This window comes from Rhamphochromis sp. 'chilingali' (genome assembly GCF_963969265.1).
Source record: "Rhamphochromis sp. 'chilingali' genome assembly, chromosome: 4".
Lineage (NCBI taxonomy): Eukaryota > Metazoa > Chordata > Actinopteri > Cichliformes > Cichlidae > Rhamphochromis > Rhamphochromis sp. 'chilingali'.
The window spans coordinates 39,941,294-39,968,234 of record NC_137948.1 but is presented as its reverse complement, the minus strand read 5'-3'; the positions used below and the strand labels follow the sequence as shown (position 1 = coordinate 39,968,234).

The 26,941-nt window shown below is 39.8% G+C and overlaps 1 protein-coding gene across 1 annotated transcript in view; it reads right to left on the bottom strand.

The window, feature by feature from the left end:
• The window catches only part of LOC308396052 (glycine receptor subunit beta-like), a 77,201-nt gene that overhangs the window by 38,886 nt on the left and 11,374 nt on the right, over positions 1-26,941 (bottom strand). Inside the window, exons 3-6 of the mRNA XM_080881114.1 lie at positions 15,034-15,140; positions 4,573-4,640; positions 3,924-4,150; positions 224-306 (exon numbers count right to left, since the gene is read on the bottom strand). Coding sequence (XP_080737240.1) covers positions 224-306; positions 3,924-4,150; positions 4,573-4,640; positions 15,034-15,140 — 485 coding nt within the window. The remainder of the gene's footprint in view (positions 1-223; positions 307-3,923; positions 4,151-4,572; positions 4,641-15,033; positions 15,141-26,941) is intronic.

Genomic DNA, 26,941 nt, shown 5'->3' with positions numbered 1-26,941 from the left:
ACAGTTTTTACAGTGTAGTTCCTCTTATAGTATATTTAGTTTTTTGTATTCAGACAGACAAACTTCAGATGGTTAATGAACTCGAGGAGTAATGGTGGACAAGCAGAGGAAGACAGCCATAGATGTAGCTATAACAAGTGTCAGCAACATCAGCTGGAAGGAAGGCGAGAAGCTCAAGAAATAACAAGGGCGGAGAGAGCAGCTAGATCAGGAATATACTCACAACTCTCCAGCTGCATCTTGCATAGCTGTGTGTCCATTGGGAAAAGCGTAAGATCCAAGGGACAAGACAGTGTCACCGACAGCCTGCATGTGTAAACGGAAAACACACAACAGGCTCAACAGGACAAAGAAAAAAATGCCCTATTACTGTATAATCCTTTTTTAAAAACAAGTTAATTTACCAGCTTTTTATGTTAACAACACATCCTAAACTCTTTCTTACTTATTCCAGAGATATGTAGAGCGAGATAGCAAAATTACAATTCTATGAAAAATAATATTTAATATGTTATCTAATAATAACACAAATAAAACATAACATTTTACACAAGTTGTTAGGTGGAAATTTTCTCAAGTATGAAGAAAAATGTCCTCATGTGTTGCTCTGCCCCTCTTTCCCCTCCACTTCGTGTTCGAACATCCATACTGCCTAAACAAATTTCACAAAAAAACAAAGGTTCTTAGAGTTTTAATTAAAACTTAAAACTTAAAATTAAATTAAAGCTTAATAGCTTATTAATAGCTATTAATATCAATAAACACATACAAAAATTGACTTTTGAACAAAAATGTTCTATGGAGAGATTCGTTTTGTAAAGGAAATTACATTGTGATTTTTATCAGTGCTAAAACATTTTGTGGCTTGTAAAAAATTCCCCTCTCTCACAGTATTCATCCTTCAAACTCGGGTCCTCTACCAGATGCCTGGGAGCTTGAGGGTCCTGCTCAGTATCTTAGCTGTTCCTCGGACTCCACTCTTCTGGACAGAGATCTCAGATTTTATTCCTGGGATCTGCTGGAGCCAGTCGCCTAGCTTGGGGGTCATTGAGTGCTGCAATTACCACTGGGACTACTGTTACCTTCATCCTCCACATCTTGTTGAGCTCTTCTCTGAGCCCTTGGTATTTCTCCAGCTTCTCGTGTTTCTTCTTCCTGATGTTGCTGTCATTTGGTATCACTTCATCTATCACTACAGCCGTCTTCCTCTGCTTGTCCACCACTACTATAACTAGTTGGATAGCCATCCCATTTTGTCCGTCTGTATCTGGAAGTCCCACAGGATCTTAGCACAGTCATTCTCTACCACCCTTGACCTCTCCCATTTTGACCCCGGGACTTCCAGGTCATAGTCGACACAGATGTTTCTGTATACTATGCCGGCCACTTGGTTGTGGTGTTCCATGTATGCCCTGCCTGCCAGCATCTTGCACCATATGTGCTGGATTGTCTCAGGGGCATCTTTACACAGTTTGCACTTGGGGTCTTGCCTGGTGTGGTAGATGGGTCTTGTGGTCAGAGCTTGTTTTTGTGCTGCCATGATTAGTGCCTCTATGCTGTCTTTCAGTCCAGCTTTATCCAGTCACCGGTAGGACTTCTGGATGTCAGCCGCTTCCTCTATCTGCCGGTGGTACATACCGTGCAGGGGCTTGTTCTTTTATGATGGTTCCTCCTCTTCCTCGGGTTTCTGCTGCCTGAGGTATTCACTGAGCACACGGTCGGTTGGGGCCATCTTCCTGATGTACTCATGGATGTGCATTGTCTCATCCTGGACCGTGGTACTGACACTCACCAGTCCCTGGTGCCTGACCCTCTGTGGGTTCTGGGTGGATGGGACTGGCCCCACATGGTGCTGAGGCAGGTTATTGGTCCGTAGCTGGAGGGGACCTGGGGGTCCCTGGGGATCAGAACTGTCTGGCCTTAAGTTAGCCATTCTGGGTGTCTCTCATTTACTAGCAGCTGGTTCATTTATGCTGCAAGACACGCATGCAGTGCAGTCAGCTTCTTCAGTCAGTAGGCATGAACCATGTCAGGACCTATTGCTGACCAACTCTTATCTCTCTAGTGTACCTCTTCAAGCAGCTGACCAAGGCTGTGAGTCTTTGCTTGACAGTTTCCAAGGCCTCAGATATGGACAGCTTGCTGTACTTCTTAAGCACCTTCTTCACTGCCCATTTGTGCAGCTCCGATAGTTGGCTTACTTCCCTCCATGCTACCTTGATCTTAGCCTCTAGTCATCTTCTCCATGGAGGGTACTGCTCCTTGTGGCTGCTCAACTTGTAGCCAAGCATCTCACTGATTACTGCTGCCGTAGTGTAGATCAACTTGTTAGTCTCTGTAATGGCGGCGGTAGGTATAGTCAGTAGTGCTGCATTTACATCATCTAGTAGACCTTCAGAGGGCACCTCACATAATCTTGGTAACCGGCTACAGTAGCGAGCTCCTCTCGCACTCAACGATCCTTCTTCCATCACACTTGGGGCTTTGTACTCAATCCCGGGTGGGGGTGAAGATATCTCCCCCCTGACCTGTCATCTGTGATTTATATTTAAATAAATGGTAAATGGCCTGTATTTGTATAGCGCTTTTCTAGTCCCTAAGGACCCCAAAGCGCTTTACACAACCTGTCATCCACCCATTCACACACACATTCACACACTGGTGATGGCAAGCTACAATGTAGCCACAGCCACCCTGGGGCGCACTGACAGAGACAATACTCCACAGCATGTGCTCCTATATTAGAAACATACTATAACCCTGCAGTTACACACATGTTGTCAGTGTGCTGACAACATGTGTGTAGTGCTATACTATTCAATGAAGCCTAATCACTCTTTTTCCCAAATGTGAGAAAAATAAAATATTCATATTTTGCATGATCTAATTTAAATTCAAAAAACCTGTCACATTGATAGATGCCTCTGATTTTAAGCCTCTAGCTGTCAGTTACTAATACTTGTCACCTACCATTTGACAATTTTATAGGCTATGCCAGACCATATATTGCCACCACTGTTCTTAAAAGTGATGCATGTGAATTATTTAATGCTACAACAGTGCCACTGTTACTGTTCTAATCCCTCAAAATAGAAATGGTTCTGATTTTTTACATAAATTTTTTTTACATCTTATTCTTTATGAAAGCAAGAGCAAGTTAAGAACCAATGTAAAAACAGAATTCAAAACTAGGTCTGCCTAACATTTCATATAAGCTCAACAAAGAAAAGGCTTATGTGCTCCCTGAGCACATAGGCCTTTTCTTTGTTGATATATCACCATATAATACCTAAAAGTTAACCAATTTTTTCTAAAAACAGCTTAGAGTCACTGAAAAAAAGACAAGATTAAAGTCACTTCTATGAATCAATAATTTCTCCATGACCCTCAGAGAAAGACAAAAACTTTAAACTGTCTCTAAAGTCTGCAGACTCTGCTACAAACTGAGGTCAGTGGGCTTTTCTGAAAATTATAACTTTATTTTCCAGACAACTGATTAGTTCTGCATATATTAATGACTTCTATGACACTGTTCCAGGTCACTTTGGGTGTACAACGAACGGGTACTCATGAGAGCTTTCAAGAGAAACAAAGCTTTCTTGCTCCCCTTAAGTGTTTGCACCCTCTTGATTTACACACTACAAGCCACCTTTTCATGCACCATACTAACATGTTAACTTTTTGTAGGGCTAAATATGTATGGCTGAGGCTCATGAGAATCACTCACTTTTTTTAAGAGACCAAAATGTGATTTCTTAAACATAAGTCATGACAGGATAATCACAGTGATTGTCCAATTCATGGCAATCCATTCAGAAGTTATTTTCTTCAGAATATTAAAAGGTATTCATTGTTTAAAAAGAATGAGGCAAAAAATGGATTATGGGTCCCATAGATTGATTAAAACAGATTTAAAAGCACACCTCATGCTGATCAGGACGTCTCCATTCCTGAAGATGAAGAGCAGTATATTGTCTTGTGTGACATCATGAAAGTTTGCATTTTTTTCATTTGCAAAGAAAAGATCTGGTTTCCATAAACACTGGAACATTTTGGGATCAACAGTTAGTGCTTCACTCTTATAATCTGTAGGAAGCTGTAGACGAGGGTCATTCCATCTTTGTCGAAGAAATATATTTACTCTGTAGTCCTGCAAAGACAAATATTGTATTAATAATTTGCACTACATCAACTCCTACTTGTTAGGGCTAATATTTAAAATGAAACATATTGTGAAACTTTTCTTTTTTTTATTCTGCTATTTTTCTTAAGTCTGGTCATACTTGTGCAATCCTATTTTTTTCCATATGTCGCCAATAAACAGCTGTATCCTGAGTCAGGCTAAAACAGTAACATGTAGCAAGTGTCTGCTCAATTCTTCAGTATTAATAATACTAATGTAGTTATGGTGATTCATTCATTTAACAGAATACAGTGAATGACTATCATTAATGCAATGCGTATTTGTAAAAATATACAATCTGCATCTTTATCTTATCTGCATCTCTCCAACATTTAGTAGTTTGAGCCAAATTCCATTAATCTAATATGCATTGTTTGTAGCTGTATTACCATAGTCGTCTCCTGGATAGACCCAAAGCTGTTAATGAAGATGTTCACTCTGGACTCAACTGGGATACCTGAGATATAGACACAAGGACACAAAGCAATATAAAGTAAGATGATTCTAAAAGAAGGGAGTGCATACTGAATAAATTAGTAAACATGCTTTTACTGGTCAGCAAGTTACCCCATGTGATCATGCAAACACAGGTAAACACAAAACAAAACAAAAAAACTGTGCATTTTTATAACTTTAAAAAATGATTTTTTTGTCTTTTGCATTGGTACCAAACAGTACACCTACACTGGAATTTTACATAAGATTCAGCCTTTTTTGAAATAAGAAGACACAGCACAGCAATAAATACCCAGCCAGCTGTCAGCTAACAGTCCCTCCTCCTTCCCTTTGGGCTTATCTATTTTCTACTACAAGCACACCCCTTTCACTCAATTGTGGTGACACTTTAAAAAAAAAAAAAAAAGCCTCAGTATTATTGTGAAGTCTTTGCCTTATAATATAAAGCCCATTGAGGCCACTGTTTTGATTTGGTGCTAAATAAATAAAACTGAACTGAATTTCACATTGATATGAAAGCTTTCATTGTAAACCTCTTCACCCATTAAAAAATGAAAATTTAAAAATAAATGAAGTCAGTTTGACAATTCAGACATTTTATACTGCTAAACTACACCAAAACTATTTCCAGTAAACAGTTCTTCATGTAGCCATTTCAATCCAATCCAATAAATGCATACAATTCATAGAAAAATAATATTCTTGTACACAAGCTTTCACATGTATCTCAAACAGATGTTGTTTGGGATCTGGTTTCTGAGAGTGGTAGAACAAATTTTTTCATTTAGCATTATGAGACTTATGAGCATGTCCTTCATTTTTTCTGTTAGGTTGCAGCTTAATATTTTCACTAATTCTCTAGATTTATTTAAACTGTTATATTGTGTATAAAGTCTTAAGTGACCTATAATTTCTCTATAATATTTCTCTGCACTGCATGAGTGTCTGTGTATATATATGTATGTATTAGGGCTGCACGATTTTGCATAAAATGAGAATCACGATTTTTTGGCTTAGAATTGAGATCACGATTCTCTCACGATTTTCTTTTCCAGTATAAATATTTATTGCACTTATTAACTGCACATCAACTTCGTAACAGTTGAGACTGAACATAAAAACAACAAATAAACATAAAAACAACAAATGTCTCACATTTTGTTGTTGCCGCAAAATGTTGTACTGCTTGAAATTCCGTCTCCACCGTTGCTCGACACTGCGTGTATAGAGCAGGTAGTGCAACAATAGAAAAATAGTTGCGGGACGGCACTGTGTAGCGTTTAGAATAGAATAGAATAGAATTCATCTTTATTGTCATTGCAGGTACAGGGCAACGAAATGCAGTTTGCATCCATCCAGAAGTGCTTTAGTGATATAGATATATTACAATATATATTAGCAATAATATAGATATGTAAATATATTACAGAAATGGGTCTATTATGGTATGTTATAATGTACACGGTATGAAGTATGTTGTGAATATTTTATAACTATAAGTATGTACAGGCTGTAGTGAGTACAAGCTATGTACAGGCTATGAACAGGATATAAATATGAAAAACTATACAGAATATGAAATAAATAACTTTACAGAATTTGGGATATACAGCTATACAGAAATGGGAACTATGCAAGTTGTAAACAGTTGTAGGGTTAAAAATTATCGAATGTACAGAATGATTATTTACACAGAGCTATACAGTAGTGCAGTTAAGATAAGTGAGATATAATTCCTACAGAGGCTATATAAAGTGCTAGTGGTTGTGAGTGGTGGTTCAGTCCATATTATTATTGTGTGTTTGAGGGTACAGTTGTCCATTGTGGGTGTGTGTATGTCCAGTCCATGTGTTAACGTGGGTCAGATGTCAGGAGGCAGAGTTCAGGAGTCTGACAGCTGTGGGGAAGAAGCTGTTCCGGTACCTGGTGGTCTTAGTCCGGAGGCTCCTGTAGCGCCTCCCAGAGGGCAGGAGGGTGAAGAGTCCATGTGATGGGTGACTGGTGTCTTTGATGATTTTCCCAGCCCTTTTCAGACACCGCTTCCTGTAGATGTCTTTTATGGCATGAAGTGGTGCTCCGGCGATGCGCTGGGCAGTTTTCACGACCCTCTGCAACGCCTTCCGGTCCGAGGCAGAGCAGTTCCCGTACCAGACTGTTATACAGTTGGTCAGGATGCTCTCGATGGTGCAACGATAGAAGTTCACCAGGATGTCTGAGGACAGGTGGTTCTTCCTCAGAGTCCTCAAGAAGAAGAGGACTCTGAGGTGTTGTCTAGGGTGTTGATCATTTTCCTAAATCCCTCGTTTTGCACAGTGTTGATGGGAGCCATATCGTTGGTCAGATGATAAGTGATAGCCTCCGTAATTTCTTTGTGCCTGCGGGAGTTCGACGGGTATAGGGAAGCGCTGTATAAGGTTCCCGTTATTGATGTTTGGGTGGTTGACCGGGACGGATTTTCTCCTGTCACTTTCTCGTCATCCCTGACGTGCTCTCCGTTGTTTTTTCCTGCTAATTTTAGCATCACACGGCACAGCTTCTGTGTCACGTGGTATAAGGCTCCGTCCTTGTCATTTGTTGAGCAGGAAGAGTGAGCGCTTGTTTTCATGCAGAGTACGTCCCGGATCAAAATGCGGTACAATCGTCGTCGTCGTCTTTTTTTTTTTTTTTTTAATCGTTGTCATTTGGAAATGAGATCGCACATAAGTATGAATCGAGATCGCGATTTTCTAACGATTAATCGTGCAGCCCTAGTATGTATGCATGTATGTATGTATGTATATATATATATATATATATATATATATATATATATGTGTGTGTGTGTGTGTGTGTGTGTGTGTGTGTATTATTTGTTCATGCAATTTGTACTAATCTCTTGCACAATCTCAGTCACACTTTTACCTCTTTAACTTAAAAGATAAAAATTAGGTTATCATTCTCAGGGGGAGAAGCAAACAAAACACAACCCACATGTATTTAATGAAATTGGCAGACTTAACAATAGCAATTATGATGGACATGTACACTTGTGCATACTAATGTACTCATATAAAACTATTTGTATTATAAACCAATAAACTTTTTCACTAAAAATTGTGTTTGAAAACACCCATCTCCCTGTGCAGTAAGTAATACGTGAGAGGTATATGTAGTACTTAGTACTATAGTGTTATAATGATCACTTTTAGTATTATTGCATTAGTTGGCATATGTCAGCCCATCAGTTATTAGACCACAAATAATATCCCTGCAAAAACCTAATCTGCAAATCTTTAGTAACTCACTGTTATTCTGATTAACCATTTCCACTAAAGAAACAGAGCAAAACATTCCAGAGCAACCTGTGGCTGGTTTTTAAGTGTATGTTGAACAAGGCTCCCTCCCATTAACTCTGTCACCACCAGTGTTGGTCAAGTTACTTGAAAAGAGTAATCAGTAACTAATTACTGATTACCTCCCCCAAAAAATAATCCCATTACTTTACTGATTACTTATTTTCAAAAGTAATTAGTTACTTTTTAAAACATGATTGACACCCTAAATAGGTGATAAAGCAATAGATCTTTCAGCCCAATTCTACTTTTTCTGCATAATCCTTCATATAAAATGTAATCAAATAAAAATATCTCATTTTAAAACTTGTTTTATTAGTTTTAATCTTTTAACTTTATGCATCAAGCAAACATTATAAGCAACATTCTCTGACTGGAAGAAATTTGTTTAACATTTAAACCTATTTTCTGCATATTCCAGCATATAAAATAAAATCATTTTTTGTGTTTACCCTCACTCTTTCAAATAGATGCAAGTAAAATAAATAAAATCAAAGACTGAGCGGTCCTGTTGCTCTATTTTCACCTGTATAGCAGGAGTGGAGCAGGCGGAGGCCGCAGCGGTCAGTGGAATGATACGGCAGTTTCTCTGTGAATTTCACATTCCAGTGGCAGCGTATTTGGTGCTTGCTTGGAAGTTTAGGGGTTTTTTTCGCTGTAAAAAGAAGTTTTCTTCCCACGCAGTGAGCAGCGGACGCTAATGTTTTTGTCACTTTTTACGGAATCAAACTCAAAGTAAGGTCAGTACTTCCACACTTTAAATGTTGCACACTCATACTCTCTCCCGCTCTTGTTATATTATCCATTTTTGATCTGCACACAGCTGTTGCCACGAACGTTGCACTCGCTTACCTCATTGACATGAGACACTCTCGCAAAAAAATCACGGTTTTAGTAACGCAGTAACGCAGCGTGCTTACGGGAAAGTAACAGTAATCTAATTACCTTTTTTGCAATGATAATCCCTTACTTGAAAAAAGTAATCGGATTACCCATCTCTGGTCACCACTGTCCCATTGATAGATAAATAAATAAATAAATTAAAAAAAAAACCCACACTATTTTACTTGATTTGACTCATACTGTTCAATCTAAAATATCAAAAAACCAAGTAAAATTTAATGGAAGAAACAACACAACAAAAATAATCCTACTGATCTTTCCATCAGAAGCAAGAATTCTGTGGTGTTTTATGTTATTATTTAGAAATCACTCTATAGACTTTGACTGCCATAAGAAACATTGATGGGACCATGTTAAACAAATGGCCCTGACTGCCTTCTTTCACTTAATCATCACTAAATTTAGAAATATCCTGACTCCGTGATGCTGACAAATTAGTTCATGCATTTGTTTCTTACTGAATTATTGTGATTCCTTACTATATAGCGCTTGTATTAATGAGGACTCAAAAGTCTTATAGTATTATATCATCTCAATATATCATCCTGCTGTCAGACTAAATTAGGGATTATACTTTCTGTCTCCACTAAGGTCCGCTTGAGTTCCAGTGACGTAAATTATCATCATAAGACGATTAGTATGAGGATCCATGCAAACACAACTGCCTGTTTTTTGTGACCATGTGAACTCCTCCGCAGAAAATTTACATTTCAGTAAGTATGCATTCACTCAGAAGCAACTTTTAAGGTGGGATGTTTTGATGCATATCAATAGAAGAATTGTGATTGTTCAGTTGGCCTTAATCATTGTATTAGTGTTGTGTAAATGATGACAGGCGACATCAAAATGACAGAGCAAGCTGTGTTTTGGGATTTTTCTTTTGAAGACTTTGAAATTCATCTTCATGGCAAAAGTCTTTCTTTACATTTAATGAAATTTAGATTGAAAAATCTATATAAAATTTGCATAAGATGATACTTGTCAAGATGTTGTTGGTGTGTAGAGAATGCTGATTGGACTGAAAGACAATAACCTTTTCTTCCTCCACTGACGGTGCCATATTGACATATGACTTTATTCAACAGAAGATCAAGGAAGTTATGAAACTAGTTATAAAACAGCTAAAGCCTTCCTTCTCTTTGCTTATGTTTCACTGTCTTGCCCACCCCACCCAGATCACAAAAAACATTTTCTACATGCTGTCTACCAAAAGACACAACTCAGCAAGAAACATGTATATTCCTCCCACTGACCTGCCCAACTCTATCCATTATCAGTATAATATTTTACTGCCAAAAAAACAGTAAAACAATCTCGTGAGCAATGTCATATCTAGATAACTAGAGCAGAAATTGCCAGGCTGTAAATACTGTTGAACAGCTAGCAATGCATACACATATTCTAGAGTACTTTAAGTATAAGTAGTTTGATAGCATCTCTTCTTTTCTGTATCCATCTTTCAAAGCTTGTCTTTAGCCTCCCTCCTTTTCTGGCCCTATTTAATGATTTGCTTGCACGAACAGAGCTGCTAATGTTAAAGTCATATCCTGCATTCTTCACTGGCTCGTGTCTTTATCAGTAGTGGCTTTCAAAGGGTAGACTTACTCATAGCAGTGACAGGACATTCGCTCTCCCTACCCCCACCCCTTTTCAGTGAGTGCTTGAATTACAGTGCCTGATAGGAAAGCTGTCACTCGAGCAAGGATTTTCTTTTTAGCCACTATTTCATTTTCTCCCACTCTGAAAATGCATTCCTTATTGCTAGTAATGGTGTTTGGTGGTTGATTTTATACACCTGTGGCAATGTGGCTACACCATCTCTGAATCGAGGAGGGGGTCAAAGGGTACATCTGTCACCATCTCACAATGCTGTGATTGCAGCCATTCCCCAACTCTCTGTGAATGGTACTCATGGCCATTGATCAGTGGTCTTTGATCAATGGTCATGACAATTTCCATATTAATGAAGAAACTGACCTCAAAGCCCATTGTTTGCCAGTGGTGGTAGTTTCAGTCATTGTGCAAATGTACTGTTTATAAGGTTGGAAACCTGCAGTCAGCTGAGATTGAAGAAGTCAGTTGGATGAATGATGAAACGTTTCTCCCACTGAAAAATCCATGCCCATGTGAACAGAATCAACTTTTTGGGATTTACTTGCCTGATTGAGCATGCATCAAGACAAGGCTGACATGGTTTGGGCATGTACAGAGAAGAGATAGTGGATGGAAGGAAGGAACAAAAGAAAGAGACCTCAGAGGAGGCTCATGGATACATACAGAGGGCTGATGTGACAGAGGAAGATGCAGAGATAGGATAAAATGCAAGATGATCTGCAGTGGTGACCCCTATAGGAAAAAGCTGAAAGATGTTTGCACTATGAATAGTTGAAAGTGTTGAACTTTTTTCTTTTTTTGATACTTTATTTTTATGGTTTTTTTAAACATTATACAGGGGAGATAGAAAGTATCAACAAAACAGAACATAAAAAGATAAAGAAAAAAATGAATAAAATAAAATAATAATTTTAAAAAAATGGACTGGAAAAAAATTGACTTTTTCCTATAAATTAAAGTAAAACTTTTTTTCACAGAACTGTTGGACATCATAACAATTTAAGTTCAATGGTAAATTTCATATCCAACTTTTTTTCTGCTTTGTTTTTTAATATACAGGGTGGGCCATTTATATGGATACACGGTAATAACATGGGAATGGTTGGTGATATTAAAGTCCTGTTTGTGGCACATTAGTATATGTGAGGGGGCAAACTCCTCAAGATGGGTGGTGACCAGTGTTGGTCAAGTTACTTGAAAAAAGTAATCAGTAACTAATTACTTATTACTTCCCCCAAAAAGTAATCCCGTTACTTTACTGATTACTTATTTTCAAAAGTAATTAATTACTTAGTTACTTAGTTACTTTTTAAAAACACGATTTACAACCTGAATAGGTGATAAAGCGATAGATCTTTCAGCCCAATTCTACTTTTTCTACATAATCCATCATACAAAATGTAATCAAATGGAAAAGTCTCTTTTTAAAACTTGTTTTATCAGTTTTAATCTTTTAACTTTATGCATCAAGCAAAAATTTAATTATATGCAACATTCTCTGACTTGAATAAATTAGTTTAACATTTAAACCTATTTTCTACACATTCCAGCACATAAAATAAAATATTTTTTGTGTTTACACTCACTCTTTCAAATAGATGCAAGTAAAACACAGCAGAAAATAAATAAAGTCAAAGACTCAGTGGTCCTGTTGCTCTATTTTCACCTGTAAAGCAGGACTGCGGTAGGCGGAGGTTTACCCTGGTGCAGGTGTGCCGCGGTCAGTTGAAGAATCCGCGAGTTTCTCTGTGAATTTCCCATTACGTCGTTGCGCACTCGGTGCTTGCTTGGAAGTTTAGGGGTTTTTTTTTCGCTGTAAAAAGAAGTTTTCATCCCACGCACGATGGACGCTAATGTTTTTGTCACTTTTTATGGAATCAAACTCAAAGTAAGGTCAGTACTTCCACGCTTTAAACGCTGCATGCTCATACTCTCTCCCACAATCGATATGTGATCCATTGTTGATCTGCACACAGCTGTTGTCACTAACGGCGCACTCGCTTACATCACTGTTGTGAGACATTCTCGCAAAGAATCACGGTTTTAGTAACGCAGTAACGCAGCGTTCCTACGGGAAAGTAACGGTAATCTAATTACCGTTTTTGCAATAGTAATCCCTTACTTTACTCGTTACTTGAAAAAAGTAATCAGATTACAGTAACGCGTTACAAGTAACGCGTTACTGCCCATCTCTGGTGGTGACCATGGTGGCCATTTAGAAGTCGGCCATCTTCGATACAACTTTTGTTTTTTCAATAGGAAGAGGGCCATGTGACACATCAAACTTATTGGTAATGGCACAAGAAAAACAATGGTGTGCTTGGTTTCAACTTAACTTTATTCTTTCATGAGTTATTTACAAGTTTCTCTTTGTTCACAGCCATTGACATGTTGAAGAGGTTAACACATGAGGAGCGAATCTAAATTGTGTTGATATCTGGTGAACGCAGTAACCGGGTCATTGCAGCAGATTTCAATGCAAGACACCCTACGAGACCACCCATCTCCCATGCTACAGTTAGCAAACTGCTTGCTAAGTTTCGTGAAACTGGTTCAGTGTTGGATTTGCCAAAATGTGGACGCAAGAAAAATGTCACTAATGAAGAAACATCAGTGGCTGTCCTAGCTTCATTCAGCAAGAGCCCACAGCGTAGCACTCGCCGCATGTCACTGGAGAGTGGCATTAGTCAAACATCGTTTCGGCGGATATTGGCTACTCACAAATGGCACCCTTACAAACCAGATCGGCGCACAGAATCTGCAGAATGGGTAAATCAAAAATTGGAACAGGACCCTCAGATCACGCAGAAGATTTTGTTCAGTGATGAGACAAACTTTTATGTAAATGGTGAAGTTAACAAACAAAACCACCGCTATTGGTCTGATACTAACCCACATTGGATGGATCCTCCAAGACTGTTGGAACAACAAAAGTGATGGTTTGGTGTGGTATATGGGGTACAACGATAGTGGGTCCATTCTTCATCAATGGAAACCTCAAGGCCACTGGATATTTGAAATTGCTACATGATGATGTGTTTCCCTCTTTATGCACTGAAGCTGGCACGTTCCCTGAGTTTTTCCAGCAAGATGGTGCACCACCACATTATGGGTGCCAGGTCCGAGCATTCCTAGATGAACAGTTTCCTGGAAAGTGGATTGGTCGTCGTGGGCCAGTTGAAAAGCCCCCAAGGTCTCCCGATCTGACTCCCTTAGACTTTTATCTTTGGGGTCATCTGAAGGCAATTGTCTATGGTGTGAAGATACGAGATGTGCAGCACCTGAAACTACGGATATTGGGTGCCTGTGCTGGCATTTCTCCTGCGGTGTTGCTATCAGTGTGTGAAGAGTGGGAGAAGAGGGTTGCATTGACAATCCAACACAATGGGCAGCACATTGAACACATTTTATAAGTGGTCAGAAACTTGTAAATAACTCATGAAAGAATAAAGTTACGTTGAAAACAAGCACACCATTGTTTTTCTTGTGACATTACCAATAACTATGATGTGTCACATGGCCCTGTTCCTATTGAGAAAACAAAAGTTGTATCCAAGATGGCCGACTTCTAAATGGCCACCATGGTCACCACCCATCTTGAGGAGTTTGCCCCCTCACATATACTAATGTGCCACAAACAGGACTTTAATATCACCAACCATTCCCATGTTATTACGGTGTATCCATATAAATGGCCCACCCTGTATTTTGAAAGCTAGGATTTGTGTTTTTTACTTGTTATGTTGTTAGGTGCTATAATCTGTTGTAACCTCTGCTGCCCTCTTGCTCACGTTTCTCTTCAAAAAATAGTTTTAAATCTCAATGTGTCATATCAGTGAATAAATAAATGAAGAATATATACAAACAAAATTCACTCAAATTCATGATTATTTTATGGCATATCATAAGACATAAATCACACTAATGGTAGTTATCAGACATAAGAGAGTCAAAAAATGTAAAGTATTTACCTGAACTTTCATAAAGAGATTTATAACGATAGATTTGTATGTGTTACTTATCATATATTTAACATACTTTCCAGATTCTGTCCAGTCTGCATTCAGCTTTCTTTTCATGATACCTGTTTGAAAAATGGGGTCCTTTAGCTAAAGGTATCCCATTTAATAATCATTTTATAATCAATATATGGTATTAAACAATGGGACACTGTCTGTACTGACAAACTGTTTGAAATCCCTACACTTTTCATATATGGAAGGAAAAGCATGATTCAAATTTACTATAATAGAGGCTTATACAATCGTGCCACAATCAATAGAGGAGCTATCATTAACAGGTGGGATTGATAGGATTTGACCAATGTCACCATGCACATCTGCAATAGAATGTTGAAAAGATTTATGGTATGTATTATGCATGTGTTTTATGTCAGGAATGTCAGTGTTCAACATATTAAACCAAAGTCTGTCTTTAAACAAAAGTCATGAGTGCAGACTTTGCATGTATTTTGGGAAATGTGTTTTGACTTGATGAAAAGACAAATGTAATTCTGCATGGTGGTTGTATACACTGGAACTTTACCTTGAAAGTTAGGTCTTATTCTTGGGTCATAACTGACCATCAGACGATTCAAAATGTTGGAGGTAGAGTTAGCTGGAACCTGTGCCAAATCTTCTGGAGACAACTGCCTGTTAAAGAGGATGATATTGGACAATAATTAATATGATTTGAGCAGATGACAGATAAAAGTAATGTAAATAAAATAATTTAAATCTAAAATACTAAAAGTGTTAGAAATGATGGTTTCTTGATGGATACATATGACTTCATACTTCTGGGGGTGCCACAAGCAGGCAGCGGCTGATAGTGCTCCGGCTAATTCAGTGTCCTTGTAATCTGTAAGCTGAGGACCACCCGGTTCAGTATTTTAAAGTTACATATAACACGTTCACTCATCGATTCAGACAAGTACTTTTTCTGTGCTTAACCCTTTAAGACCTACCACAGAACCAAGTCCGCCAGAGCTTATATTATATTTTTACATGGTGTGGTGCCATTTTTGGGAGCATTTCAAGTTGCTATACATCAATACAACAATTATAGCCCAGATTTTAATAATATGTATTCATTAAGTGCATAGTAATTACATAAATTGCAAAAAAGTGCAATAAACTACAAAAAAATTTAAAATCATTTTTGCTTTTTTAACCTATATTTCTAGTTAGAGAAATTTGAGAGGCTTATCCCTCAAAACTGTAAATACAAAAAAGTTGCACAAAATAGTTTCCTACCACAGGAAATTTATTTTGAGTGTCTTCATAGTTTTATTTTTGAAATACACCAATTTTTATATACTGCAGGAAAAACGAAAATAAATATTATACTGCAAATTTGCAAAAAAGCAGCATATGCATCAAAATAAACTATTTCCAGCAGTGCAATATGAGTCCTAAGCTTCCCAGAAAAGACACAGAAAGTCATAAAGTCAAAGATAACTTTTAAAAACACCAGTATAGGCCCTGAGGCCCTGATGGTAAAAAAAACTACATTTCCGCGAAAATTACATCACCTCCCGTTATGGGCAGGTAATGGCGGACATGCAAAAGTTCGCGCTGACGTCTATTCCAACGTAGGAAGTGTTATGAACAGCTGATCGGATCGGCAAAGCGTGTTTCTGGAATATTATGTTTTTGTTGCTGCAAGTGCTTTTTATGCTGTTTTTGCAAAGCTATATGTGGAAGGAAACTGTGACCTAGGACAAGCTGATGGCATAAGATGTAAGTACAACTCCTCCGGTTTCATATGCAAAAAAAATTATTGCGCTAGCTTACGTGGCTGCAGAGCTACCGGGATTTAAAAATAGTTACGCAAAACAGAGCATGCCCGCTCCGACCGGCTCTAAAGGGTTAAGTGCTTTCTAGCTAACATTCATACTCTGATTAATGCATTGTGACGCAACTTGGGGTTAGTATTTACCAGACAAAAAAACAGTCAGGGGTTAAACCACCAACATTCCAATTAGTGGATGACCTGCTCTGCCATCTGAGCTACAGCCACCCCTGTCCTAATGGTCTGAGTGCATGTGATATACACTGTGAAAACCCAGACAGAGCATACTGCATCCTGGCAGTGAGCTACCTCCTGGTCCACCAGTGGGAAGTGACTGTAGCTCCATAAACTGAGATAAGTTGAAGTCAGATAGAGTCTTTGACAGAATGCAGGGTTAGAATGGGGGTCCCTCTGCTCTTGAAGGGGCTCTTTGGAACTGAGAACTCTGTCCCACCTGAGTGGAACATTGTTTTTCTGCAGGGAGAAGAATAGATGGCAGTGTGTCAACTCCCTGGATGAAAAAAGGCTGACCTCTGCCCTTCCAAAGTGACTACCTGAGGACAGAGTCTCCACTCTCGAGGACTCAGGCCCCCTCTCAACATGTCTGCCACCACATGCAAGGGCCCTGGCACATGAACTGCTCTGAGTGAGTGGAAGAGGGGGTGAGTCAACTGCCACAACCCAGTTGATACCTTGCAGAAGAAGGGAGATCCTAGGCCCCCCTGGACCTGACCCTTCTTGAGCCCCTAGTGCATCTGGACAGGCTACTTTGCATCTCCTCTGTCAAGTCTTCCAAGTCTGCTGCAATAGTTGGCCTCCTACTGGGCCAACATATCTGAAGGGTTAACTGGCAGTTCAGCATTAGTTAGAAAGCCATCTATAACCTTGCAGTTCCTGCTGCCGCAGGTGGCTTTGCTGAGACAGGCTGAGAAATGTTCTTGGTCGTGCATGTTAGCAAACCTCTCCTACATAGAGAGGACCATCTGTGCAAAACAGTGGGTGATTCATATTGTCTTCACACCAGGTATTTTAAGTCAGGCAGAGGCTGCAACTCCATCTGCAAGGGTCGACACTGTGTGGGTTCCTCAAACTCAGATGTGAATGCCACAGGGTTCTCAGGTTAAAATCCAGGGCCCTGGTTGCCCTACCATTAACCTCAGAGACAACTGCGAGGTGAGCGTGTGAGCATATAAATATATCTGCAAGCAATGCACTGGCTAGGGATCACAACCAGAATCAGAACAGAAAACAAAATGAAATAGTAATCCTGGATGCAGATTCATTAAGTATTGTGATGAATCTAAATACAGATGTGGAGTTGAAGCACTGGTCCTGTGATGCAGTCAAAACAACATGGACCTGAATACTCTCAAAAGCCCAGATAGGTTTGCAGAAAAAACATCATTAGTACTTGCTCTCGATTCAGGATTTGTAGAAATCTGAAGTCAGGAAACGACAAGACAACAGTGCAGACCCATCACACCCTGGTCACAGACTGTTCCAATTTTTCTCCTATGCTAGGTGCTGTTGAAGCACTGTATGCCAATACAGACAGACAAGCAGATATCTGTTCTGTTCTTTCTACTGGCCATACTCACATAATATCTGTACTGAAATAACATCCATGATGCTAACCAAAGCATGTTGTTTGTTCACACACTCACACATATATATCAGAGGCTTGGGAGCTTGAGAGTCCTACGCAGTATTGCTGCTGTTCCTAGGACTGCGCTGTTCTGGAAAGAGATCTTGGATGTGGTTCATCTATCACTATGGCTGTCTTCCTCTGCTTGTCCACCACTACTATGTCCGGTTGGTTAGCCATCAACAGGTTGTCTGTCTGTATCTGTGAGGAAACAGTTTAAGAGCCTGAATGCTCGTAAAGCTCCCAGCCCAGATGGTGTGTCTCCTGCCACTCTCAGACACTGTGCAAACGAGCTGCCCCCAGTGTTTTCTGGCATTTTCAAATCCTCACTGCAGACATGTCATGTGCCTGCCTGCTTCAAGTCCTCCACCATAGTCCCTGTCCCCAAGAAGCCAAGGATCACTGGTCTAAATGACTACAGACCTGTGGCTCTGGTCATAAAGTCTTTTGAGCGCCTGGTTCTCTCCTATCTCAAGACACTCAAGGCCCCCCTCCTGGACCCTCTGCAGTTTGCATACAGAGCAAACAGGTCTGCAGATGATGCTTCTGCCTTCAACACCATCATTCCAGACCTTCTCCGAGGGAATATGCCTGATCCCATCTGCCGGTGGATCACTGACTTCCTGACAGACAGGAAGCAACATGTGAGGCTGGGGAAGAATGTCCCGGATTCCCAGACAATCAGCACCGGCTCCCCTCAGAGCTGTGTTCTTTCTCCTCTGCTTTTCTCCCTGTAGACCAACTAGTGCACCTCCAACCACCAGCCTGTCAAGATAATTAAGTTTGCAGATGACACCACAGTTATCAGACTCATCTCGGACGGGGATGAGTCTGCCTACAGGATGGAGGCTGAACTCGGGTGTCCTGGTGAGGCCGCAACAACCTGGTGCTGAATGCCGAGAAGACAGTGGAGATTATTGTGGACTTCAGGAAGCAAACATCCCGACTCCTCCCCATCATCCTGACTGACACCCTCATCACCACTATGGACACATTCTGCTTTGTGGGTACCATCATCACCCAGGACCTCAAGTGGGAGCCCACCATTCCCTCCGTCATAAAGAAGGCCCAGCAGAGGATGTATGTCCTGAGGCTGTCAGGGTCCTGGGTATCCTGACCCAGCATGTTTAGTTCTTTGTGATTTTTGTATTATTGTACTTGTGTGAGTTATTCTATGGTTTCTAGTTTCGATCCCTTGCCCTTCATGTTTCTCTGTGTCCCCTCTGTTCTGTGTAAGTCTGTGTCTGCATGTTTGAGTTTCCCTCTGTGTCTTTCGGTTCTTAGAGTCCTCTGCCTTATGGTTTATGTCTCTGTGTTTTTTAGTTGCTGTCTCCACCGTGTCAAGTTCGCGTCTGTGTTTGATACTTCCGTTTTACTTTGTAGGTCCGTGTCTTATGTGAATGCGTCCTGCTTTGCTTGTCTCGTCAGTCCTGATTTCTCCCAGCTGTGCCCTCCTTCTGTGTCTCATTCCCCTCGTTACTTCCCAGTGTATTTAAACCCTGTGTACCCTGAGTTCTTTGTGTTTAAACCTCGTGCCTGAGTGCCTGCATTTTGGGTCCAACTCCTGCCTGCCATACGAAGAGTCTCTTCCCCTCTGCTGTTGGACTCATGAACAATAACCATAAGACTGTTCCCACCACTTGCTCAAACACATGACCCTGTATTGTGTTCTCTGTACCTGTTCCATTTTTGCACTGATCATCACCTGCATTCATGTATATATCAACCTGCTTAGCACTTTTTATTTTTATTTAAATGTTTCTCTTATCATATGTCTCGCACAAAGTACCGCAGCAATTTCCTAATGTTGTAAATCTGCTCAGATCTACTCACTCAGTTCAATTCACCTCAATTCAATTCAATTTTATTCATAGAGCATGAAATCACAACAACAGTCAGCTCGAGGTGCCTTATATAGTAAGGTAGATGCTACAATAATACATACAGAGAAAAACCCAATAATCATAAGACCTCCAATGAACATCTGCTTAGGCTTGTGTGTATTATATATATATATATATATATATATATATATATATATATATATATATATATATATATATATATATATATATATATATGCATGTGTAAAAAAAAAAAAAAATATATATATATATATACATATACACGTGTGTGTGTATATGTATATATATATATGTATATATATATACATATACAGTTTTTGTTTGCTACATGGATCATTTTAATTCATGTTGGTGTCTTTCCTTTCGTTATATTTCTTAAAGAGTTCAAAATGTGTTAATTACATAAATAAAATGTTAATTTTCTCTGTAGCACTTCATGGATTTCATAAGCAACACACGTTAGTTGTTCAAACAAAGCATAAAGGTAAAAAACAATATATACAGTGTTATCTTCATTTTAGATGTCAAAAAGTATTTGCGGCTCCCAGTGTTTTCTTTTGCGTGGAAACCAGGCCCAAATGGCTCTTTCAGTGTTAAAGGTTGCTGACCCCTGGTATATATTATTGTTGGGTCTACCTTACAATATAAAGCGCTTTGAGGTGACTGTTGTTGTGATTTAGCACTGTATAAATATAATTGAATTGAACTGAGTATTTCAACGTTTACTGTAGTAATTTTTAACACTCGTATATCCATACTTCTACTACGTTTCTGTACGTTTACCACCTCTGCTATCTAGTTATAGAAGACTGAAGGAAAATTTCACTCCTATTGTTTGTTTAGATTGTGGCTAATTGGAACAAAGAAATCCCAATGAGGATATGGGCCTTGAAAATGTTTTAAACTATATGTAAGGAACAGGACTTGAGTATTAGCCAACAGTTGCTAGTTGCTAAGGACTAGGATTTAACACGCTGGACTTATAAGTCAGAACAATGAATTTAGAGATCTTTATAAGGTTTTGAGTTCAGTGTTGAGTGTTAGGATCCGTACATTTCATTTTTTTAAATGAATGCTAAACTTTGCTTAATGGAGCTTTACAGCTTTATTGGATTTCTGTTGTCACTGTATACATCATGGTAGAACCAGAGACACACATTTCATTTCTACAGTTTCTCTTATGAAAAAGTCTTGATTTGAGCTAAATACTGAATTACTTGCCGTATTGAATTGCATTTTCTCTGCTCCTAGCATGGGCATACAGATTTTCTTTCATTTTTTCACTGTTACAGATTAGCAGTGTTAAGTCACTGATGGGCTCTGTTCAGAAACAAAATGTAGGACACTGGTATATACAAAGCATCAAACTTAAAATATATGAATGGCAATACTGACAAATAAGTGATTATATTATTAGTTGCTATAAGTGGCTATAAGTAAGATTTTAGATCACATAACAAACATAGGATTTTAGAAATCTTAAAAAAATATTTACGTTAATCAGTAATAATAATAATAATGGATACTTTATTGATCCCCATGGGGAAATTACTTGTTTTTCTCTGCATTTGACCCATTCACTCTGTGAAGCAGTGGGCAGCCCACTAAGCAGGCGCCTGGGGAGCAGTGTGTAGGGACGGTACCTTGCTCAGGGGTACCTCAGGGTAGCCGTTAAGTGGATTCGAACCGCCGACCTTCCGATCATGGGGCGACCACTTTACCTACTGAGCTATCCCTGCCCCATATGGTTTTTATGATAAACAAGTTACTGTACACGTAGACTTGTCACGTCCTATGACCCTGTGTTTGTGTTTTTGGACTTTTAATTTCTGGGGTTTTTTTTTTGTTTGTTTCCACTTCACTCATTACCTTAGTTTGCCTGTGTTCCATTACGTTGTACTGTTTTTCATGTCGTACTGTGTTACTTTGTATTATGGGGGTTTATCCAGCTATATTTATATATGTTTATATATAAATATATGCGGTGGCCCCTAGAGACAAAACACGTACAAACTCCAAAACACATTTCTAGCATGAACTGAACTTCCAAACTTCCAAAGCAGAGCTACCTAGATGACTTAAATTACACAATTGAAAGCATGAAAGCATATGTGTATTGTTTGTGTATTTATACACAAGCATTCACATATAGTCAAATAATAAAAAACAAAAAAGTTTATTTACCTGTTATTACCAGATCCGGTCGTTGGTACTTGCTGGCTTGTGTAGCCACTAGGTAACAAAAGCTCAACACTGCCCCTAGCATCCTGGAGCACTTCTGTTGTCATTGTACTGTTTTGAGTTTTTATGTGCTTCTGAGTTTTTACGTGTTTTGGAGTTTGTATGTGCTTCGGAGTTTGTGCCTGGTGGACAAAAAATTGGTTAAGGGTTCCCCGAGCTTTCACGCCCCTCATGTTCTTCATGTGCCCACCACTAGAAGCATGACTATGGAAAAAGTGCGCCGGCACACAGTGCAGTGCGCTTTATAGGTGTTATCGTGCACTTTCCCAGCCAGGTGTTTTCCTTTTCCCATTCCTCCCTGTACTTTTGCAGCCTATTTTTCTTTCTCTGAGGGGAACAAACATTGCTGCTCTAATGCTGGGCTTACTGGGCTTAATTCTGGCCCATTTTGAGATGATTTTTGAGTCGTGCGACCGATTTGGTGATTGGCCCAATTTTGGCCTTCATCGTGCACAGTGGCGTGTCCAGCGGGGTGGCCTGGGGGGGCACAGGCCACCCCCCCAACCAGACTGGCCACCCCAGGTGCCACCCCGAAGCTAAAACAATAAAATTTAATGAATTATCAAATGTACGATTATGGTTTCACAGTTAAGCTCAGATATCCGAGGGTAACTGAATGCAGCACCGGCTTCTGCAATATGCGCATCATGTTAGCAAAGGTAGGAGAGCCAAGCACGAAAGACGGCACCGCAGAAAACATTTTTTCGGCGAAAGATTAACAAGTTAACATAGCTGGACTAGCCATCGGACGTTTGCATGGTGGGCTGATGACTTATTAGGGGCGATCGTGGCTCAAGAGTTGGGAGTTCGCCTTGTAATCGGAAGGTTGCCGGTTCGAGCCCCGGCTCGGACAGTCTCGGTCGTTGTGTCCTTGGGCAAGACACTTCACCCGTTGCCTACTGGTGGTGGTCAGAGGGCCCGGTGGCACCAGTGTCCGGCAGCCTCGCCTCTGTCAGTGCGCCCCAGGGTGGCTGTGGCTACGATGTAGCTTGCCGTCACCAGTGTGTGAATGGGTGGATGACTGGATGTGTAAAGCGCTTTGGGGTCCTTAGGGACTAGAAAAGCGCTATACAAGTACAGGCCATTTACCTTTTTTTTTTTTTTTTTTTTTGTAACGGCATGAACAATGAGAAGTGGTGGATTGGCCACATGCTGGCCGATGTGTAAAAATAACTCAGTTGTTTGGTGGTGGCTATGGCGGAGCTTCCACAGAGGCAACAGGTGGATGAGGGAAGGTGAGGCAGGAGGAGAGACCCGAGGCAGCCGCCGGTCCAAGTGTCAGGTGAACTGAACTTCAGGTAAGAAGTTATGACCTGCAGTCTATCTGGGTCAGATATAAACCAAGTTTAGGTGCAGTTTATTTTCATTGTGCTGACTTTTTACAGTCAGTTACAATACCTCATACTGCGTGAGCTAGCATGAGGAGTTTCTATACAGTTCAAGTTCAAGTTCAAGTTCAACTTTATTGTCACTTCAACCATATACAGTTTAAAAATACACAGTGAGGCGAAACAACGTTCCTCCAGGAACCAAGGTGCTACAAGACAAGTTAGTGAAAAAAAAAAAACAATATATAATATATCTAGTAATAATATTGTGCAAAAGAGCATTTACAGGTTGGTGTGTGCGATGGTTTGGTGGTGTAGGTCAGTGTGTTTGCGCTTGTGTTGGTTAGTCAGTCCAGTCTCAATGTTTTGAGGTATTTGAGTTAAGCTGAGTGATAATGTTAGTGTATGTGTGTGTGTGCGTGTTTATCAGTCAGTCCCTTTTTGCTGAGGAGACGGATGGCTTGTGGAAAAAAGCTGTTGCACAGTCTGGATGTGCGTGCCCGAATGCTTCGGTACCTTTTTCCAGATGGCAGGAGTGTAAAGAGTGTGTGAGTGTAAAGAGCAGCTGTTCAGTTGCTATGATGTTACTGATAGTGAACTTTATTTTATTCATAAGGTTAGTTAGTAGAGTTGCCAACAGCTCCTTAAAAAATGGAATGGTCCCTCATTCAGAGAAAATATTACGCGTTTCGTATTGAGCTGAGAAGAGACGCAGTTTGTCCCGTACTTCAGCTAGGATGGAAAAAGACACAAAGCTGGAGTTATTCTGTCTTTACAGCTGCCTCTTCTATTGCTACTTCAATCATGAAACTGATCAATGATCAGCTGATCGTCTCTCTTGTTTGTTTATCGCCCACTTTGCGCCATGAAAGAGGAAACCAGCGGATGTCGCGCTAAACAACAGCAGCACGTTTAAGCTTGATCAGCTGTTGTTAGAATTTATTTAATATTACTTTCTAGTATCAGCTGATGTTTGCTGGAGCCACAGCTGTAAAGCTGCTGGTCATGATGTCGGTTTGGATATGTGGTGAGAGGGAAACATGAAGATGAAACCAGGCGATGTCCTTACTGAATCATCAGAGCTGAACAGGTGATGGAGAAACAGGTTTACCTTTTAGGTGACATGAATGAGTTGAAGGGAAGTTATGAACTGTTTCTGAGAGACAAATAACACCAGGATCCTTTTCTAAGTAGCTGACAGCTGGTAACTGTGCAGGGGCGGGTCTAGCAAAGTGTTGCCAGGGGGGCAGGTAGGGCATTAACAGGGAGAGGGGGGCACAAAGACATACTTTTCTTTTTTATTCTCATTTAAAATATCTCGCTTTTATTAAATAATTATCTAAATCGTACAACCAAAGTTTTTATCTGACATAAAATGTATAGAAATCATACATATACCAAAAAGACAGTGTACATCACTGTCACAACAGTGTTTGTTTTCATTCAAAGGCTTTATGGCTTTAATACCTGGTGGGCCGGTCTGTAGTCAAAATGCCCAATTTTCTGTCCCAGTCCAGCCCTGCAGGTTAATACTGGCAGTGTCACCATGCCAGCTGACTGGATTTCATCATCAGCCAGTGTTGTTCTTTATCAATATTACCAAAGTTTACCATAACGCAGCATAGAAAGTATTTACTTGCTTTCAGGTTTTATTCAAATGTTAGTCTTTTCATTTGTTTCCCCACTTTTTTCCTGTTTCAAAATCAAACACCAGTTTGTGAGAAGATTATCTTCTTTCTTTTTTTTAACAGGCATTGGCTAATTTGCCAATTGTATGTCAAAAATGTTCATATTTTAATATTCAAAAATGTTTTTGCCCAAAACATATGTGCACTACATGTCAGTAAAAATACTATGCAAATATTGATGTCCTTGAATGCTGAGTAAACACTGACTGATTGTATCTCTTGTACTTTATCAACGCAGTATCTAAAAACTTTGCACCGTAGTGGTTAAAATCTCATTCTAATAAGAGTTAAAAGCGCATTCGGTTATTAGGTTTACAGGGTTATTGAATTATGGTTAACGGTTGGTAGAATTGTTTTTAACATTATCTGCCAATTACATCTGCCACCCTTCTCCAAATCTGTGCCCCTACCTGGCCCCCCCAACAAAAATTTTCTAGACATGCCACTGATCGTGCATCTTGTAGTATACATGGGGTAACGAGAAGCGATTAACACCTCACGACCAGCTCCCGATCATCAATCGCTCGTGAGGGTGTCACCACAGCCGCTCACACTGCTCACGGGCAAACACGTAAACGTCGGTGAAAAAGACGAAGCAGCACGGCTGTGCGGCGTGTGATCTGGACACAAGCGATGGAGGCACAACTTGTAGAACTTTGGAAAGCTCATCCGAGCCTTTTCGATGTGGCATCACAAAATTATCACGACCACAACAACCGTGAAAATAGTTGGATTTACATTGCTGCTTAATCACAGCTGCCTGATCAATGTTTTTCATTAGCAATTTAGCAAAGTTGATGGTGGTGGTGTGCGTGTCTGTGAAAGACAGAGAGAGAGCGCGAGCGAGCGACATAATTTCTGTTATAACCTTCATTTTATGGAGGCACAGTGTGAGCACTCAGGTCGCATCAGAGCATCAGGCGGTATAGTGTGAGACCCTGCATCGTGACCGACCAACTTCTAACCTCTGCGAGTCAATCGTGCAGTTTGAGCAGGAGCTGAATAACGTGACTGAAAAAATCGCACAGTGTCTGCTCAGCTTTAGGTGTACTGTCGTCCGAGACTTGCACCGCAGAGTCGGCGTTTGTTTCCCTGTTGGCCATGCTTCTTGTTGTGGTCATCTGTTGTCTTCCGGTATTTTCTCCGTAAGCGACCTTTCCTCGACCAATGAGATGAGCGGTAATCTGAATTGTCATACTCAAATTGTCATAAGTGTGGTGTCAGCTCATTGGTCACAAAGCAGGAGAGGGGCTGGGAATTATGATTTCAAACAAAGCGTTAATTTCATAAACATTTATAGACTACTTTTGATTCTCACTGTATTACGGGACAAAGTGCGTCCCTTATTAGCTCAATACGGGACGTGTACTTTTGTTTCTAAATACGGGACGATTCGGTTTTTTAAGGGACGGTTGGCAACCCTAGTTGTGGCGTTAACGTCATTTCAGATTAACGCTGACAGCACTAGTGGGAACACAACGAATATGACTGCACATTTACTCTGACATCATCCTAGTGCAAAGACAAGTGGAAGCAGACAAAAACAACAAGCATGCATGCTACAAACTTTACAGAGTAATTTAGACAGCCGTTAGCACAGGATTCTCCTTATGGGGACCTGATATGTTTAATATGTTGCTGAGAATATAGCCCTGAAGAAGCGTATAGTATAGCTTTTATTTTGGAAAGAGCCATTTCTCTGTAATAAACTCTCTTTTCCAAAGATCAGTGATTTCTCGATCAGATAGATTTATTTTTTTTATTACTTTGTTGTTTCAGCAACATTAAATTTAAAAACTGTACTTTTGAGTTAAAATATATATTTATAATTTTAATAAATGACAAATTAAAAAGGCATGAACATTTTTTTGTATCGAAAAAATATCGAACCGT